Source organism: Alosa sapidissima, chromosome 20 (genome assembly GCF_018492685.1).
Source record: "Alosa sapidissima isolate fAloSap1 chromosome 20, fAloSap1.pri, whole genome shotgun sequence".
In the NCBI taxonomy this organism is placed as follows: domain Eukaryota; kingdom Metazoa; phylum Chordata; class Actinopteri; order Clupeiformes; family Clupeidae; genus Alosa; species Alosa sapidissima.
Window position 1 is genome coordinate 27,462,572 of NC_055976.1, and position 17,500 is coordinate 27,480,071.

The 17,500-nt window shown below is 42.9% G+C and overlaps 1 protein-coding gene across 1 annotated transcript in view; it reads left to right on the forward strand.

Annotated features, from left to right (window-relative positions):
* tnmd (tenomodulin) overlaps positions 1 to 17,500 on the forward strand; it is a 43,310-nt gene that overhangs the window by 12,296 nt on the left and 13,514 nt on the right. Inside the window, exon 3 of the mRNA XM_042074306.1 lies at positions 15,106 to 15,246. Coding sequence (XP_041930240.1) covers positions 15,106 to 15,246 — 141 coding nt within the window. The remainder of the gene's footprint in view (positions 1 to 15,105; positions 15,247 to 17,500) is intronic.

Below are 17,500 nucleotides of genomic sequence, written 5' to 3' on the forward strand. Positions count from 1 at the left end.
TACCAGATGTTCTTTCAGCTTGACAGTCAATGTTAATAAACCTTTGTAAAGATCCAGCACATCCACTGATGAAATATTGAACAGAAGAAGATTGGCATCTCCCCGTGGGAGCACTGTTGTTTTGATAAGCATTGAGGCAGGCGAACAGGCTGCCAACTACTCCACAACCATTCCAGGAGGGGGATTCCCATTTCCACTATGTTTGTGTGTTTTGAAATTATTGACTTGAAATATGAACATCGGAGGTGGAAAAGAAGAAAAAAAATAATAAATAATAATAAATAAATAATAAAAAAAACTACAATATTTAAGATGACTGCAATGTGTCATGGTATGACATTGTTTTACAGCATCTGCCTTGGCAAAAAAAAAAAGACAGTAGACATCTGAAGAGATGAGGCTCCACTCACTGCATAAATAAAACATCACAAGGCTAACCTTTTTTACATGAAAGTAATCTCACAGACAAACACTCCTAAATTGATTATTGCATAATTTATCTCGGCAACATGCAGTGTATGAGGCAATCTGTCATTTTCTTCCTTTTAAAAGGGAGTCAAGCAACAACAACAACAGCAGCAGCAGCCTGGCTCTTTTTGATGAATTACCCCATCCTTTCCCAACCTTGGGGTCGGGACCCCGTGTGGGGTCGCCTGAAATCCAAATGGGGTCATCTGAGATACTGGGTATCTTACAATTGACCAGTATGTTAAAATATACATACATTAAAGGAAAAAAAAAAGTAAAACCTAATTGTAATCTGATCCTTCATTACAATCTGGCTACATAAAAATACACATAGACAGCCCGAAAGAGATGCTTGACTGACATAATCTTGCTTAATCAACGTTCCAAACGAAATAGCAAAACAACCACGCACAAAGATAGCCAAACAAATTAGCTTGCTAAGACATTTGGGGAAAATCAAAGTATCACTTTCGACTGGGTGTTACACCAGATATGTTGTGAATTATTTTGTGACATCAAAATATGGTCACCTGCCAAAAAAGGTGACATTTCAACCAGGTCAACCGGACAGTATAGCCAAGGGTATAGTTGCTGTAGTAGGATGTCATAGCAGTTTTAATGTACAGTGTTCAACTATTTGCATGCTGCACAAGGCCTGCTACTTTGTTTTGAAAGGAGTAATGTAAGAATGTGAATAGCCATTGAAGCTGATAATTAGAGTCTAAAAAAGTAGAGAGCCATTTGTAAAGAGGCTATTACCAATACAGATGTTTGGACAAGGCCATTTCCTAGTCTCCCGCCGGTATTTGGACACAGAATCCATGCTCTCATAACTTTGTCAAATACAGTGTAGATGAATTATTGATGCATACAATTTTACAATGTGGTCTTTGAAACTGTGGGATTGATTTGTCCGCTTACTTTTTTTCATTTCTTTGGGTTATATTGCATAGTCCTTAACTTCTCTAACCCACACTCACTGTGATGTCAATCAGAATTTGTTAAAAATAAGCTACAAGCCAAATATGTTTATAGTAGAGCTTTATCTTGACATCCCAGAAAACTCAACAAAGGCAGCTGCTTATTAATCAGTACATTTGCCCCCACAATAGTGCCAATCCCCCCCCCTCCCCCCATGCAGCACGAATGTAATAGCAAACATCAATCTGTTGGGGGAAAGAGCATTTTACCACGATTTGCAAATCTCTTTCCTGATTGTCAGACAAAAGACTCCTTGAGACTGCCTCTCCAAATGTTTTTCATTAAGTCTATGTTGGGCTAGCTGAGTCTTGAGATGCCATACAGGCAAAAACTGGTTACAACAATAGCTGACTATGCTTTTTAAACCTATTCATTTGCCCACAAAGTTACATAGAACTCCATCCACCAAAATATGCCTTTCTTGCATGATAGTTTGGAAGATCTTTTCACATTTAACATCCACTCAGGTATAAATCAAGCAAACTATTACCAGTATACAAGATTGCAGAATGACAGTTATATTGAATTACTGATTGATTTCTAAATACAGACAATGTGTAGTAGATGCACAGACACATCCGTGCAGTCGTGTTGGTGTCTGTAGTCACTTTCAGTAGTGAGAACAGAGCACATATTTGCTAATGGCATTGTGTTTATCTGCAAAGTAAATAGCAGACATTTTCTTTGCTTTTGAAGATTGCAATTTTGCAGTCTGCTTTTAAGGGGTTTTGCTTTAGGCTATAGACAGGAGTCAATTTACGTCTTGAGAAGATAATGGGAGTAAATGGCCACAGACGCCGGCCGCAGTATTTTCTGTCAACATCAATCCATTTCCATCACCAAGGTTACATTTAAATCACGTTTCACAACACCTTCTCTGTATTAACAGCCGTAAAGGCTGTCCAAAATGCCAGGACACAAACCGTGGCTAACAATAGTAGCCGAACAAGCCATTGTGAAGTGTTGATTGAGGTGAGGCAAAAGCCATCGTAGATGTGGGGCTGATGGCTGGGGGCAGCTGGCTTTCAAGGCCGTTTCATTTCTCAGTGTCTCCAGCATTTCTGTTCAGAAATCTATTGGCACTGTTATTAGCACTAATGCGTATTGTTACGAAACAGCCTGTTATTGGCAGTAATGCATATTGTTACGAAACAGCCTGTTATTGGCACTAATGCGTATTGTTACGAAACAGCCTGTGTTAAGGCAGTATAGGTCGTTTACCTCCAAATTAGTTACAAATGAGTTTAAGGTGACAGTCCTTGTGACATAAACATTACAAAGCAAGGACATGTAGAAACAGGAGCATCCTGTTGGTTACAGCCAGTTAGTTTCAGAGGGAGGAGTGGTTGGTAAACGGCAGAAGATACAAAACTGTACTTAGATTTTTGTTTACATTGTTTATCTTATTCCTTCCTCAATCAAGCTGGGTGTCTTCAGATTCTGTGTAAATTCCTAAATTATATGGTATTAATACTAAAAGCTCTAATACTCCATAACAGAAGTGTAAATCTAAGGGTGAATCACACACAGTCTCAAGGTGTGTGACCTGTTTATCATAACAATTATATTATACTGTTGATATTGTATAGACACAGTAGCCATTTCCTAAAGTCAAAGCCTCTAGCCTCATCTTTGTAGAACCCGACTCACAAGGAAGCATTCTATCAAGAAAGCATGCTCGACTTAAACAGCAATAGTCCCTTCATGATCACGTGCAATCTCAAGTTGTATTGTGTGTCTGTCTCAGGAATTGTGCTACAGGTAGACCTACTGGCTCCATTTGTAGACAGGATGTGGAAATGAACACTGCTTAGTACATTTCATGGTGAAATATTCATGATGATGAATATGTGAAGATGATTAAATTGCACTGTGACATTTAACACCTAATGGCTATCATCAAACAAGTGTTGGATGGCACCATTGAGTGAATATCTTGTTGATGTTATTAGCGGTGAGGCGACAGGGCTTGTGTGTGCAGTTTGAAAGGCGACTGAGTAGGCAGGTCATCACTGCGTAATTAGCGCTATGTGGTGCCATCAGCCTGCCACCGCACCTGCCCTCTGTCTCGTGCCCTGTTCGCCAGAGCGGGTCAAGGCCCGTCATTTCATTAAAACTCTTTCATCCGTTACAGCGCGCGCTCGAGCAGTCGACTCCTCAAAAGAATCCACTGTGGCTCGCTCGTGTCTGTGAAACTCTGCTTGAGACAGGCATGCATGCGGATGCAGTTTTGTGGTCCGCGTGCCCAGCCTTGTTAAGTAGGAATAATGAAATGATGCATGATGGGATTCAAGGAGACCTTTAGGTGACTCTTTCCCCAAAGTCTTACGTAATTGAACCCAGGCTGGCCACCCAGGCAAGGCAGTCACAAGAAAAACAGATTCATCGCTACTTTTGTTGGCTCAATGTGCCGTCTTTACGCAAAACACTCCCTTTATTGCCTCCCCAAGCCGTCAATGCTATCATAATATCATTTCTTGGACCACAAGCTTGTAAACATCTTACTGGACACTTGTGCCCCTGCTTCGTTACTCCAGCTTCATTGCTGCACTTCTCTATGGGCAGATTGGGAAATATAACTGAAGTAGCTGACCTTTTGCTGAGCTTGTTTTTGTTTGGTGTGGATTTTGTGTGTGTTTGTGATACGTTTGTGAAAGGTTATTGCTGGTTGTAGCACAAGGTCATCTGTTTAGAAGTAATAACATTAAGAAGAAAAAGAAATGTGATAATGGTCCAAAAAACTGGTTTTAGGTGCAGGTGGCATGCAAAGTTTGCACGCGGTGACAATCCAGTCACAAGTTCTGAATTTCTTGTTTGTACTAAAGCCTCTGCAGTAGAGCCTCTTGAAAAACCTTGAGTTAGTGTTCAATTTATAAAGTTACCTTTTAGGGAACTAATATCTATAGAGGGAGAGACATTTAAGCAATACAGTCACTTAATTGATAGTCGAGTCAGAAATTAGTTTGGCATTCGTACTGAAATTGGTGCGAAAAGGAGATTTGCCTGTGTGAACTGCTGTTTTGTTAGGCTACAAAAAAAAATAATACTCATCTTTCCTGACTTTAAACCGAGCTCTAAGCTTTAATTGTTCCTTTTTTGGTAGCTCAAAAACATTTCAGCGCTCATTACTTGGAAATGCTATTTATTTGGCCAAATTACAGACTGCACTAAAAGACTGCCTGCAACACTACTGCAAGCTGTGGGCGAATGCCAGTCAGCCCCAGGAGAACCAAAAAAATCCACTCCAGTTAATTTGTTAACGCACGGCGGAAGGTGCTGGAAGCACGCCGCGGTGACAGTGTTGGTCCTTCTCCTAGTCCACCTCCCCCTGTGTTGGAGCAGCTCATAGCTAGAGGTCCCGGATGGGTGTTTAGTTCAATATTTGGCTGAGGCCAAAGAAGAAGAAAAAAGCCTGTTTCTCATTCATGGAGATGCAGGCGAGGACACTCGTACAGTCTTAGGAGATGTGTTTGATGAATATTTCATGGCACATTCACTGCCCTTTCATGACAAAAGATTGGCCACACTCAAAAGGGTGGAAACCTATTCAAAGGAACAATCAGTGACAGAATTCATTGAGCTTTTCCCCCTTTTCTTTTTCCCCCCGCAGCATGTCATCCCAAGCTCACACTGCAAATGGTCAGAGGAGAATAAACATGTGCCTGCAAAGAAAAAGGAAGCGGGATTGACAACAGGACAGGGAGGGAGAGAGGGATGGAGGGATGGATGGAGAGAGGGAGAGTTTGTTGACAGTTCATGTTTTATTTATACATGTGCTCTGTCCTACCTCGCTGCAGGTCAATGATATCAGTCACCAAGGCGTGCCCACTCTGGTCCAGCAACACGGACAAAGCCAGGTGTCCTGGTTTAGGAGGCAGCTTGTGGAAGGACCCTACCGAAGCATTGGCTGCTACAGCAGAATAAAACAGAAGGTCACACCTCTAAGCCCTCGTGCACATATGATATGCACCGCAAACATCAGAGGCCGAGCACAGAGTAGCATGTACAGTACATCACTCCAATTTCCGGCCCGAGAGATCTGCTATGAATCTCATGCCAAACCCAGTTACTGTAAGTTAAGTAGCTACTGCAGTAAATGGCATAATGCTGTATTTTCAAAATATTACAATGATTTCAGTGCAGATCTGTCGGTGGTATTATTACTTTGGGTATACTGAAGGCCCCAGTCCATCCTTCCCACTCTGCCATTGTGTCCATCATGGCCACCATGCCATTATCACTTCTGTTGAGTCATAATGAACAGCTCTGCTGTATTGTACTTTATTACACGGCTCTTCACAAGACAAGTAGAACGCTCCATTGGCTTGAATGGGATTTCCCAAAGTTCTACGGTAAAATATGTTCATGTAATTACCGCTGCAAACATATAATTACCGCTGTCAATGGCAATGGGTTTTGTGCTTCTGATACGTCTTCCATATCACTACGCAAGGACTGGAACTTCATTCAAAAGTGAAAGCAGACGGTTGATCAGCTGTGTTCTAAAGAATGTTTGATTCAAGTTCAGCAGCGTGTGTTGTTGCGAACTATTTGTTTCTCAGCAAATGCCACGATGAACGGTAACAAATAGGCAAGGCCAGTGGTTTTCAAAGTGGGGGCCGGGGCCCCCTGGGGGGCCGCGAGGGGATGCCAGGGGGGCCTCAGCAAGTTGGAAGGAAAAATAAAAGCAACAAATAAATACATCTGAAAATTTTAAAATATACTTTAAATATATTACTATGAGGGTTGTTATACAATGCCATTATAATAATTTGTCGCATATCTGAACATTATTTTCCATGATAATGACTGGGAATAATAGTAGAGTGATAGCTCTCATATAGCAGAAAGCCCCAAATACAATTTTTACACACTGTGCTCCATCACGAAATGCTTGTGGCTAAAATAGTTATTAGGATTAGCTTAATGTATTTTTACATTTGCTGTAGTATTGTCGATGGGTTTAATAACACATCAAGGGGGTCCTTGTCCAGAACCTAGTGGTATTTGGGGGGCCTTGTCGTGGAAAAGTTTGGGAACCCCTGGGCTAGGCAATGTAGGCTAAAGTCATATCGTGGGGAGTTTATTATTTCGTTTTGGCAAGTAGCCGTGTAATAAGCGGGATAATGTATAGAACGCCAGTCATTACTGTGAAAATAGTCAAAAAGCGCGTCGGGGCCCGGTTCGCCCTGTCGGGACTTATTTTCCCAGTAATGACCGGCGTTCTATACATTATCCCTTACGTATAACCAGGAAACACAGAGAGAGTCCATGATGCCTCCTTTTATACTCCCTCCCCTGACATGGAGACATACAGCACTGTGCACAAATTCCCTACAAATATGTAGGGGGCCTCACGTCTAGGGAGATATGTGCACTGCAGACATCAAGGACTGTGTGTATGAGTGCATCATCACTCTAATTTCCTGCCTTTTACATTGAATTGCATTCCTACCCTAGTTAATTACCACAATGAATGGCATAATGTTGCATTTTTTAAAAAGATGTATTGTATTACAATGATTTTAGTGTAGTTCTGTCTGTGGGATTATTTGTTTAGTTATGTTGGATGCCACAATTCATTCTCAGTTACAATGGCATTATCATTTCTCTTGTGTTCTTATAATGAACAGTACTGCTATGCTGCATAGCCAGGGCACACAGAGAGAGTCCATAAAACCCCATCCTATACCCTTGCATTGGAGACATACAGCACTGTAAACAAACCCCTAAAAATAACCAGGGGACACAGACCAAAGGTGAGTTGCACAATATAAACAGCCCCATTGAAGTAATTTGACCATATCCTTTCTCTTTTCTTTTTTCTGTTCGACAAACAATACTTCAGACAACAATGTCCCAAACCCTGAATAGCATGCTGACCAGAAGGAAATGCGATTGCTCCCAGCGCCCCTTATTTCCCTCCCTGTTGTACATAGCTCTATTACCCGCACAGTAGCCCAGATCAAGGTGATTTATTGCCAGGGAGAGCTCGAGTTGTTTAAAATGGCTAGTGCGATTAGTCATATATGCGGCGGAGCTGAAAGGGGGGGGAGGGGGGGGGGGGTTTGGTGGCGAAGTTGTCGTGCAAATTAAAACCAGCTGTATGGACGGAAGGGAGCCACAGCAAGGTGGTCAAATGCGGCAAGCAAGTAGCCGGAGGCCCCCTGGGAGCGGAGAGAGAAAGTGGGTCATTACACCGGCACTCATTTGAGGCAGAGAAAGTGGAAGTAAGGGTCTGGGTAGAGAGGGTTGGGGGGGGGGGGGGGGGGGGGGGGCTGGACAAACTCAACATCCACAGACCCCTAACTCTCCTGAACCGTGACGACAAAGACACCCATTAACTCTGAGAAGATAAATACAGAGGGACAGAGGGAGAGGGTTGGGCTGCACTGCACCAGTGCTGCTTCACTACACTTCTTTATACACTTATGCATCTACACTTACTGTAACCAACACAGTATGCACAAGAAAGGGGTACATCCTTACCATGTGTTTCTGGCAAAAATGGCTGTCTGGGCCCTTATTCACAAAGCATTTTATCTTACCACTAGGAGTATTCCTAAATCGCCCTAAAATACTTTAGCTAGGAGACCTACTCTTAGTAAGGAAAAATGACAACTCCTAAGATACGATAAGAGCTCCGTTGCTATGGTTGACGTCATTACTCATGCACGAGTTTGATTGAAGTGACCTTGATTGGCTGATGATTATAACGCGGGAATGATGCAGAAACCTCCCCTACAATGATGAGTGACAGGTCTTAGCTGGTGAGAATTCTTGCTTATTAGGAAAGTGCGGTGTAAGTTTAGGCTACATTAATTTGTGCGTAGTGCCAGTGTCATTCATTTATTTTACATGTCTTACAACATATATGCATGCATTCACAATCGAGTGAAATCAGATATAAGCATACAAAGACGCTTAGAACTCACGTTAAGCTGGTAGCACACTGAATGCAAATGCGCGATTTGATTTGATGCAGGCAAACGTATTGACTGTTACTAACGAAGGTTTTATAGCAATATTATAAATGTGGCGACAGAATAGCCTAGAACTTGGGTAAGCCTTGCGTTTAGTAGCCTATTTGCGTTGATAGCCAAAACTAATGTGAATCACGGACTATCCTACAACCAAAGAAAGTAAAGGTGATTAGTAGGCCTACCTGCGTTAGCCAAATAAAGGACGGGACTGCACCCTTCACAAACCGTAAAATAAAGTTTATTAGTTTTACAGTTGACTACAGTTGACAGTTCACCATCAGTCCACACAAACAATTCTGGTTTCCTTGCACTAGCCATTTTGTCATAGCCTATTCTGTCTGTTTGTAAAGCACACAAACTTTGGTCAATTTCTGTAAAGAAACAGTGCCACCTATAGGCCTGGGGTATGAAGTAACGTGTTGAGTCGTGTTGAGATGGATCCGTTTGGACGCAAATATTCTTGATGCGGTTTCAGGGAAGACGGAGGGGGAAAAATCGGTTTCGTATGTGTGGACTAGCCCTAAGTAGGCTACTGGATGGAAGATGATGAATAAATAGCCTAAATAAATAAAGAGTAAGACAAAGTAATTAGCCTAGTAGCATAATGAAATACACTACGGATTGAAGCAGTAGCTTTGCAACATGTTTTAAATGAATCTGTAGGAAAACACAGCCTACATTCGCAAAGAGGAGAAACAATTTAATTTGATTTACAGTACAAGGAAACGTTATGCAATGAATTGTTTTGGTTGTTGGTGGCATTATTGAATCCCTTAGTTGTAATGCACAATTATTCCCTCACGATTGAGAGCTCCTGCAACCACATGTTAATTTCAAAACATCGGCATCGGCTTAAAAATTCTTTGTGAATACGGGTCCTGAGCAAGGCTCTTAACCTTTGTTGTCCCTGTAGTCAGTTTGGATGAGAGCCAGTGTCAAATGAATAGTAATGTAATTACATAATCTCAAGATTGTCTGACCCCATACGTTTTAGGTTAGGTATTTGTATGGTGCATGTAAGGTGCCCATGACACATATTATGTCCTGGAAGTCAGAGTGGGTGCGTGTCCATCCCACCTATGCGTAGGCCAGGTGCAGGACAAAGCATACCTAAGGGTAAAAACAAAAGAGAAAGTCTGCACACCGGAGTAGCTGCCAGAGTTTATTTAGTTATTAAAAGAAAAGCAACGTTTTAACCCAACAGGGTCTTCTTTGGGCAAAAGCGTAACATTTTTTGTCTTGTGCACAGCAGCAAAATGTTGTGTCCGTGCAGATTTGTGTGGGCCGTTGTGAGAAAACAAAATGTATTTCTGCTGTTTATTCATTTAGCCAGAGAGACTTGCAGCACAGATGCACATTTTCATTAATACATTTACTCCCTGGGAATGGCGAAAAATGGCGAAGGATCCACTGATACAATGAAAGCTTCATTCATTTCATGCTTCAGCTAATAATAGCTGGTTACATTAGCAGTATCGGTATTTCAAGGTAGGTAGCAATTGCTAAAAAGAAGAAAACACTTTTATGAAGCAGCAGCAGAGAAAACTGTAGACCTAAACAAAATAAGTCTTTGTTTTAGATTCGCACAATATAGAGATATTACTGTATTTAGGAAACTGGGGCCTTCACAGAGATTTAGCAAATGAGCGAAACACCCACTAGTTTTAAACACGTGCCATGTCAAGATCTAGGACAAGGGTTATGGATTGTGTTTGCGCACCACAACAAAAACGAACCCACTTTGAATTTAATACAAGGAATTTCAAGAAAATGTCACTAAACATTTCACAAGGAATCCAAAGGAGGGTGCCAAGAGCCGGACCTTGATTTTAACTTCAAGAGAGTACACAGTTAAATTTAGATTTGTGGGTTCATAGAAGACAGGGTCAGTCTAACTGAACTTCTGACAAGAGGTATTTTGAACTCCAGGAAAAGGTACAAATGACAAACAAGAAAGAAAAATAACCTAAACATTTGGCTCCCTGTTATAAGAATGTTTGAACACATCTACAATTAAGCATTACCACAGAAACAAATGTGTATTATTATCTAGCATGCTCTCTAAATATACACTGGAAGGAACAAACGTTCCTAAATGAGATTTCTGACGTTTGGCCTTTCCTTCGATTACAGAGACAAGTATGTGGTTGGCCACCAATGATCTATGTACTGTATTTAAATCAATTAAGAGTCTTCAAATCACCATACACAGCCCTGAGAGTTTCAGCACTACAACTACACCACTAAAGCACCTCAAAATTAGTGTGTGTGTGTGTGTGTACGTCTGTGAGTGTGTACTACTGGGAAATGCACCAAGATGTATGCCTTTGGCCATTTGACCATTGATGTTTTGCATATTTCAAAGGCATCCCCGTTTGTCCAGCAACAGCTGCCGATCTTCATCGTCCATCTCCAGATGCTGGAGCTGAAAGCGTCTGGCAGCCCTGAAAAACATTTCCACTCTATTCATCCTCATACTAATGGCCACGTACAGGTGACAGGCTTTGTCATTACTGCACCCCCCCCCCCCCCCCCCCCCCCCCACCACCACCCTCCCTGTAATTCCCCCCAAATAACAAGCAGCAAATCAGACTCACCTGAATTCCATAACAATTCTGACAAAGGTCAATGGTGTGCAAAGCCTGCAACCTTTTTTTTGTTCCTTTCTTTTCTTCTCTTTTCTTTTTTTTCTGAGAGGAGGAACCAGGAAAATGTCAGCAAAAGTGCAGTCTCGGTTTTACAGCAGTCCATGAATCTCCAGTTCAGACTAATCTCCAGATGACACACTAATCTACATTGTTCTGAGCTACGAGGGCACACTTGGGGGGTGACGGAATCTGTCTGTCATTAACTGAACTGCAATTACCGATTTAAAGGGTTGAATTTGAGTATGTTCCAGGCTCGTTATTGTGTGTGTGTGTGTGTGTGTGTGTGTGTGTGTGTCCCATATGATCCGCGGCGGCTAATTCTGTGGATTCCAGTGGACGAACACACACAATCAACACATATGAATGCCATCTGGACTCCTGTCTGTGTTTCATCTCTTACCGCAGAAATCATTTCCCGTGTGGTTTATTTTACAGCCAATATGTCCACATCTAGGTTGTGGTGCCCCCCCCCCCCCCTCCCTCTATTCTCTTGTCCCCTTCTCTCACTGTTCTCATATTTTAGGGAAAGGGACGGCTTGATGTCTGCTTTTAGGAGAGGAATACACACACACACACACACACACACACACACATACGATGAAAAAGACTCTTCGCAGATTGAATCCACCACGTCTTTAATTTTCATAATGTACTGTACCTCCACACTGTGGGGTAACCGATAAATGAGGAAAATATAGTTGCTGCCGGGGTCTTGAAGGAGCTGCAGCAGTTGCTTTCACTTGGCAAGGAGAATATGTCTCTGCTAGGGCACACATGCACACACACACTCACACACACACACACACTCACACACATGCACACATACACACATGCACACACACACTCACACACATGCACACACATGCACACACACACTCACACACATGCACACACATGCACACACACACTCACACACACACACACACACACACACACACATGCACACACACACACACATGCACACACACACACACATGCACACTCACACACACATGCACACTCACACACACATGCACACACACACACACACACACACACACACACTTAGCCACACAGTCTCTTAAACAACATTGCAGAGTGGGAGAGTGCAACCCAAGGGAGAGATTTGCTGTGCTCGTGCAGCTGCCCATGTGAGCTGCAGTGTAGAGCTGTTAAATCATCATTTGCAGGAGAACAAGGAGCCAGTGGTAGCCTTGAATGGAGACTGAGATGCCCTGAAGTAGCTCGGGGAGAGGAAACCTCCAGCGGCCCCGCTGACACGGGAAACCAGGACTGAGTAATTGACTCGGCGTCTGCCACTGCTATAACATTTCAATCATCTACACAATAGGTGGTCAGATTTTTATTTTCCCCCCACCAACTCATGACTGCCAGTGAAATATGGCCAGATCCAGAATAACCCGTCCTTAGGTAGACCTTGAGATTATTTTTATTTTTATATTTTTCATTTGAAGTCAAAGTCAGAAAAAGCAGCACAAAAGAACGCCACACAGACAGGGCATCCTGTAGCCAGCGCGTTGCCAACCAGGCGACTCCATGATGCCTGACACTGTTTCTCTGTCACATCTATCTATCACGGGTCTGACCCCTCAGGCCTTGCCCGTCACTTCTCTTACCCATGAACTGAGAGCGACGCTTGCCTTGCATTGATGGGGGGTTGGTGGGACATGCGTTTTGACATCATTTCCTCTAAATGACAGCCATCAGGTTCCAGCTCGTTGGTGCCCTGTATCCCGGCGGCCTGAAGGACATCCGACGGACATGTTGTCAAGCGCATGTGTGCACCCCACCCACCCCCCACGCATACCTGCTATGACATCTTCATGACCTTTTCTCAGAATGCCAGTGGGAGTCGGGCATGGGCTCATTTGACACAAATCACCCCACAGCTTCATAGTGTGTGCTGCGTGCCATGAAGAGATCTGTCGTTAGATTCCTCCTCTATATGTCCGATGGTATTTAGCAGAGTTCACATGTCTATCCTCAACCTCTCGGGGAGAAAAAACATTTTTTTCCCCACTCATTGTATAACATTTTTTTTTCTTTATACGTTACTACTTCTCAGGTGAAGTTGGTTGTAGAAATACTGTTACATGTCCCTGCAGCCACCTGTCTGATGAAACCCTTGATACTGCAAAGAAATAGCAATAATGGAGGTTAATTAGCTAGCCCCACTACTCGTACAGAGAGGGCTACATAAAAACTGAGGTTCCAGGCACAACGCAATGAGAGAGACTCAGATTCATTATGGCTTGTCAGAAGTCTTGTCATGCAGGGATCTATAATAAATTATTCGTCTTCAGCTATATAATCCTTTTCAAAAACATTGGGTTGTTCAAGACATAGTATAATCGTATTACATTATGATTTTATTGTACAAACATATATTTTCACCTTTCATATTTTAAATTCACTTTGATCGATTTTTGCTGTATTATACAAGCTTTTAAACTGCCTTACAAAAAAAAAAACTAAAAGCTTTACATTTTAGTACAAGGTTACACTTAGCTGACAAAGGCTCTACATATTCCGTGCTCACATGCCACATTAAACAAGAAACTACATTTACTTTTTCATGTTTTGATAAAACACTGATAAACATGTCTTGGGTAAACAGACAACACTTTGCAGTAGCCTTGAAATTTTTGGGCCATATTTGGGTGAGCTTTTCACAATTAGGGGAGCGCAGTGTGGAGCTTCTTTCAGCACGGACCGAGCTGATGTAAATGCACATGGTGTTAAAATAAAAAAATGTTTTCAAGCTCTTACTGTATAAACAAGCTCTCCAAATTTCACCAGTCCAAAATAACTTTTAAATGCACTCCTCTCCAAACCCCTTAACTTTAGCATACATCATCTCAACACGGCTGCATCTGAAAATAGACAAGCCCAAAGTAGATCATAAATATTAATTGTGCAAATAGCAATATGATTGCACCATATCGGTCCGTCCAAACCAAACGACTATCCTAATCAGATGGATTAACTGCAAAGCAGCTGAATTCTTCCTCTCAGTCTCATCATCAACAGGCCATAGTTTGGTGGTCCATCCTCTGGGTGGGGCCAGGGTGATACATCGAATTAATGATCATTTGCGATCCACTACAATCCATTCACTTACCATTTGCAGTAGGCTAATACTATTGCTGCTTTATCATTTACTTGCTTGGGTTTACATGCTTCAGTGAATGTCAACATGCCATGGCTATATTGCATTGCATTGTTTCCTTAAGGGCCCCATAAGGTTTTATGTAGCACTAATGGTACATGTAATAGCTCACATACGTCTTTGCAATGGACAAACACGATGTAAATGTCTGATTTATACTGTGTTTATGTTAATGGGGAGATGGTGTTTGCTTCAACAATCAGAGAAAATGTTGATTTGGAATATTAATCTTCATAGACGTTCATTATTCTTCTGTCTGAGAGCGTTCATTGGTTCTTTCATTAATACAATGTGTGAGCTGCTCTGCCTGCCACTGAGAAAGATGAAGATGAACTTGGCAATATATTTCTCCTAGTAACCCAGCACTCACATAAATATTAATGGCAGAGAGTTTTTTCCCCCTCTTTTTCTTTTTTTTGCTCTTGGGTATGAATCATTTCATTTTTTTTGTTTTTATTTAGTGGGCAGGGTATTGAGAAGCCTTCCCAGTGTGTGCGCAGGAACAGCACAGAGGAAAGTAGTTGTGATAAACAGCCCTGCTGCAAGGTACGGCAGAGGGAGAGAAATACAGTGATAACACCTACCGCCAACGTCAAACATTTTAGACTGGACGGGGAAAATGACCTGTGCTGCGGCTACTGACAGGCTGAGCACACACCGAGATAGTCTCAGGTGATATTTGGTCTCTCGTTCACTCCTGAACTCCTTTTCTATTTGCCCCAACATGAAGTCGGTGTCTGTGCTCCCTGCCTATTAAGATTAAAAAGACACCATGCGAGGCGGCCATGTTTGCTAATGTCTCGTCAGAGTCCTCTGCATGGATTTGCTGTAATTGGCTTGGTTTTTGTCGATGCAGGTTTATGATCAGGAATACACAGCACTGGTGGATGGAGTGGAGACAGACAGCCTGATGGAGATTGATCCTGTCCACCGTGTGGAGATCTTCAGGATGGGCAATGACACAGATGAAATCCTGGAGGTCCACGATTTCAAGAATGTGAGTTGACTTAATGTGGATTTAAGGGTATTACTATAACGTGACAGTGTAGGTGAAATGGTGAGTGTTGTGTAAGGGTTTTTTTTGTATGTAGAATACTGATTACATACTGTAAATCTGTGTCATTGCTTAAATCTTTCCAGCATTCCGCATTCTCAGTAGTATTTACCCAATTGAAAAAGCACCATTCTTCATTCTTGGCAACAGTGAATTCTTCTAAAATGACAAACCTCCAGAAACCCCCCCCCCCCCACCAACACACACACACACACACACACAAACACTTTCTTTATTACATTATCTCTGCCTCTCTCTCTCTCTCTCTCTCTCTCCCTCTCTCATTCCCTGTCTCCCTTGCTGCTACTACCTGTAGCTCGCAATCCTCCTCCACTCTCCCCTGCTAATTGTCCTCTCCCGCCACGGAGGCAAATCCACGCAGGAGATTTGCTTGAAGCCCCAGCTAGGGAGAGTTAGCAAGGCGGCAAGCGAGCAGAATCACTCAGACCCCGTTGTGATTAAAACGGCACAGCAGCGCCAGCACTACCACAACAACACAAACACACACACTACATAAAGCGCCAGCAGTACCACAACAACACAAACACACACACTACATTTATTTGAAAGTTCTGCTGAGTCAAGATCAGGATTCCAAACTGATTTTCTGTCACGGAAGATTGTAGCAAGTCATAACACACTCCAAAGCTGCCTAAAACAATCTCTGGTGTGTCTAGAACATTGTGCTCCTGTAATGGAAATGGGGCCTGGTGAAGCCATTAAGACTCCAGGGCTGAAATCCCACAGTATTGTTGCAGGGAAATATTCTGAACAGCTACTTGGAAGCCTAGGTAAGCAAATTAGAGATAAGAATTTCACAATACTTTCGCAGAGACGAGCAACTATTGAGTGAACAGTGTCCCTTGTGACGCGAGAGCCTTGATGTACCAGACAGTATATAAGAAATGAGAGGTACTCGATACAAGGCACAACCTGAAGCAGTTCTTTACGTGTTTGTGTTATTGACTGTAAAACCCCACCAGAGACTGTGGTTTCCCTGCAAAATGAGACTTTGAGAACTTGCCTAAGCCCATCATATTGCCCATGACGTTGATGTATATTGATGAACTCCATTACTAAGGCAAGTCACCACCACCACGCATAATCATTTTCACATCGTTACGTCTCTGGACCAGGTAATGAACTAGACGGACACCATTACTCGTGAGGTGAAGCCAAAATGAGGGACTGGTGGAGTGATGATTGGCAGATGAGATGGAGGTAGAAAAGGAGGAGGGAAGAGGTGGTGGTGCTTATGTTTTTATTTGGCACAAATGGGAATCATTAATGATGGGAGTCTCGTGTGATGGTGCCCTCGTTTGTTTGCCCCAATTAGTCACCTGAGCTGACTGGCATTCGCCGTGGCCACGCCCGCGGCAGGTGAGGAACGCAGCGGTGTTGTGCCGACGACGGCATAGCTAATCCCTTAACCTCCTACTGTAACGCCAATGCTCGCTGCTTCCAGTCAAATAATTATTCAATTGGAAAGCTATCTGGGGGAGTGGGAATGAGGGGATGGGGGGGGCTGTGCCACGTTTTAATCCGAGCTGGGTCCAGGGCGTCCACTGTATTTCAGCGCTGTCGCCGAAATCACATCCTTTTCCCATTTCTTATCCAAGTAATGAAGTGTCTTTTCTTAATTTTCTGGTTGACCAGGCTCTGTAATCATTGCATCTCATCACAAGATTGTCCCTTCCGTTTGGTAGCAGCTCGCCATTACAGCAAATTGAACACCAACTCATCAAAATAATCTCAGGCATAAACATTATGCTTGCTACAAACAGCCAGCCCGCCACCCACCCACACGCTCACACACATACACATACACACACACCTCATCACCCCCACTGGAGTAGCCGGGAATGTGACGGGCATCAGCTCTGTCCCGTGGTCTCCTCGGAGAGAGGTGTCTTGTCTTCATCACGCTGAGGCTTAAAGGACACTGTCGTAAATACAGACGTAATTAAATCGCGATTACATCGTTGATTTCCACGCTACGTCACGGCCCGCTATGCTGGTTACGTGCGAGTTTTCCCGTCGCTTGTTCTCATGGTACATTATATTCCGTGGCTAAGGACACTTGTTGGACTGCTGTCTGGTCTGCTCACAGTAGCCTAGCCAGCTCAGGATGGTTAAGGACACGCACCACGGTCCTGCAAAAGATCCACTTTAGATGTCTACACCTGAAAGTGCCCCC